At 33.8% G+C, this 3,744-nt stretch overlaps 1 protein-coding gene across 1 annotated transcript; it reads right to left on the reverse strand.

Annotated features, from left to right (window-relative positions):
• Positions 1-2,297: 2,297 nt before the first annotated feature.
• On the reverse strand, positions 2,298-3,215 carry LOC145665509 (uncharacterized). The gene has a single exon (XM_081732815.1). It carries the CDS (start codon positions 3,213-3,215, stop codon positions 2,298-2,300), a length of 918 nt encoding a protein of 305 aa, XP_081588941.1.
• Between the last annotated feature and the right edge of the window lie 529 nt (positions 3,216-3,744).

The following is a 3,744-nucleotide window of genomic DNA, read 5'->3' on the forward strand; positions in this document are numbered from 1 at the left end:
GTGGCTCCTCCACAGACGTAGGACTGTCATTTCCAGATATTAGAATTTTGAATCTGCTGGTAGGAATTAGTGAAAGAGAGTACAAGTTATAACAGAGCGTCAACATCAATCAGCTACAAGTTGAAAAGCATTATAATTAACTGCAGGCATCTTCATTTTCAGTATTCATTTTGCTAGAAAAGTGACGCAATCAAACGTCAAAGTCGTTCGTTTAAGAAAAAAAAAAAACTCCTTCAAACTTAAGGTTAAGTTGTATCTCAGAATACTTGAAAGAATGAACATTTAACATTGCATCGTCATTTTACTGACTACTCCAATTGAAAGAGCAAAACGCAAAATAGAACGGTAATTCATCTTTCAAACCATAAGACAATTGTTCTTTGTATCACTGCTTTAGAGGAAGTAGTGCAATTCTCAAGAATCTAGACCAGCGTTTCCCAACCGGTGTGCCGCGAATGGGCAGCTGGTGTGCCGCGAGGAAATCGAAACAAAATTATTAATTCTATAGCAATAAATTGCAAGACACAGACAAAAATTGTATATTTGTTATTTCACATTACTATGAACATCTACTATGAATCTACAATTTTAAATTTCATACTGTTATTTTTCTGTACATTTTTATGTGGACAAACGTATTTGTTATTATTGTTATGACCATTATTGCTTCTTTATTGTTGCAGACTATTTCGTAACTTAAAATTTTAAAGAAATCATTCAATCCTCTCGGCAAAGCAAACGTGCATACAAATTACCTACTGTGTTTTAAAAGTCAAGAGATTTGTTTGTTCGTTCGTTCTTGAGTGATCTTCCTTCTTAGTGAAAAATCGGATACTGCTTTCGAAACAGAAGTTGTATTTAAAAAAAAAAAAAAAAAAAAAAATCTGAATCCTATATTTCATTGCAATTGTTTTGAAGTTTTAAATTGAATTGAAAAATAAGCATAACGATTTCCACAGGGGGAAAACAGTGATCGAGCTTTCTTCTGTGAGAAATTCAATAATCACAGAAAAATACCACGGTACTTTATATTTACAAATAATAATAATATCTTTGAGTGTGCCATGAGAATTCAAGAAATCCCCGTAGTGTGTGACGCAAGTTGAAAAAGGTTGGGAAACGCTGATCTAGACTATGGCTATAACTTCCAACTTTCTCATACGAACATGTGGATATATATATATATATATATATATATATATATATATATATATATATATATATATATAGATATATAGATATATAGATATATAGATATATAGATATATAGATATATATATTTTTGTGGAAATTGTTGAACATTCAACCAGGGGCGTTCCGAAGGCTCATAAGGTGGAGGGGAGTGTAGTGCGTTAATGTGCCGAATGGATAAGTATGATGTACCGAATAACGAGAGGCACTCAGTTTATCTTGCAATAGAAAGATCCCCAGAACCACCTTTCTGGAGTATTATCTGTTTGCTGTATGGTTATGTAAAGAGTCTTGTACATTATTCGTTTATCAGTACACAGTTATATATACATATATCAAATACATATACACATATAAAGGAAGAAGTACATTATGAAAGGCTCACCGGATAAATACCTTAGAGAGTGTATTACAGTTTTAAAGTTTGTATCGAACTAAGGTTTTTGTCGTTATTTTTATATCGACAGTAAAAATTCAAAAATGATAACTATTTTAAATTGACAGATAGGAGTGTGTGAACTTAACTATGTTCGAAAAAATATGCATTTTCTTTTTCCAATTAAGATTTGGTTTCTCTACGATTGTACAAAATCAGCAAGGTCCTATCACATTACGAGCATGTTATAATGTTCTCTTGTTGCTTAATACTTATAACAAAATTCCTTATGACGTAAAAAAAAAATCAAAGTGCTTTTCCTCAAAATTAGTTTGTGACAAGCGCACTTTACACACTCGCCAGCCAATGTACTATAAACTTTTAATTTGTACAATATCCTCTTTTTTTTTGCAGAGTATTCATTTTTTGCCAACATACGAAATTTTTACATAAATGAACATCTTATATCCATTATATTTGAATACAACGAGTTACAATTAAAAACTGAAATCTTGTTTCTTTAACTCGTGCACTATGTAAATTAATAACAATAACATACTTCTATTCTCAAAAATAAATTTCACATATTTTTAAAGAGGAAGAAGTTACACTTTTACTCAAATTCTTGAAAATAACAAGAATTTACATACCGAAGTATATCTTACATTTTAGAAAGAAACACGTTTTGTTTAAAGAAATTCATGTGAACCAACAAAAAATTATTCTGAAACTAGCCTATCTGGATACGGCGTTGTTTAAGAAGTGCCCATCTCTGAACTATCTTTCTTATATTAAGACTATCTACAACATCTTTCTCGCTACACAGTATCATGAAGTAATCTAGTCTATTGTCCGTCGTTGTCGTACGTATGTAGTTTTTAACTAGCTTCAATTTGCTGAGCGCTCTCTCATTAGACGCAACTGACACTGGGGCTGTAATAGCAAGACGACAAATGTTGTTTGCCAGGGGTAGCATATTTTTCATAGTTTCAGCTGTACTCATTACACCTGATAATGATACTTCACTCACGCACTGATCACTGAGAATTTCCAACTCGGATAGCACTGCAAAAGAATCAAACTTTGAAGCTGCTGCTGGATATAAAGGAACTGCTCCTTCAACACGGCTAATATGGATATTTTCTCTCTTCATGGGTGCACTGAAAATTGAGAAAAGAGGTTTGACTATTTCTTTGCACTTCTTCAGATTTTCCTTGGACAAGATAAGAAGCGTATCTAACACTGCTATAAACTCCTTTGAATAAAAAGACTCCAGAGTATGATGAACTTGCGACTCCGCGTTGTCATCCAGACGTTTAGGCGCTACACGACGACGATGATGACGATTGAAGTCAATTTCAGCATCAAAACCCAAAGTGTCTGCAAACGAAATGGCGCTCAGAATCAGATTCTTCATTCCTTCACCATCATTCCTGATATCTTCCAATGATCTTATGACGCTTTCAATGATAACAAATGCCTCAAGAATGTTTAGTTCCTTCTCTTCAAGTTTCTGTGTTAAAATCTTAACCTTATACATATTTTTCACAAACATTATTGAAACAATGAAGTCAAAACACAACAACTTCTTTCTCAGACTAAGCGCTGCAGATTTTGTGTTATTATCAAACTGACAAGACGTAGACATTGTATTTAGAACCTTCACGACTTCATTAAGTGATGCCGAGAGAGCTCTGATTGCTTCGGCGGCCCCTGTCCAACGGGTCTTTGAAAGGGTACGCAAATGAAGTGCTATTTCAGATTTGGATAGTTCGCTACTTAAGAAACTAAAACGTTTTGTACTTGATGTAAAAAAAATACATACACATTTTCAAGGATACTAAAGAACTCACCAATAATAGCACTTGCATCACAACTATGTTTCAGAAACGTGTTAGCTCTGTGTGCCTGATAAGGCAAGTAAGGGATTTCGCGCCCTACAATTTCAGATAACATTCTCTGTGCTCCTTTGTTTTCTTCTGACATTGCGCTGGCACAATCGTAAGACTGAAATGCTATATGGTTCAAATCTAATTCATTCCTTACAAGAACATCATAAATTGTTTTTGCAATTCCCTCACCAGTCTTGTCAAGAAGTTCAACAACTTCAAGAAGCCGCACCTTAGCCTTACCCTCTTCATCAACATAACGAACAACAAGAGAAAGACGGTCTTTAT

Source organism: Thermobia domestica, chromosome 11 (assembly GCF_964235325.1).
Source record: "Thermobia domestica chromosome 11, izTheDome1.hap1.1, whole genome shotgun sequence".
NCBI classification, from domain to species: Eukaryota; Metazoa; Arthropoda; class Insecta; order Zygentoma; family Lepismatidae; genus Thermobia; species Thermobia domestica.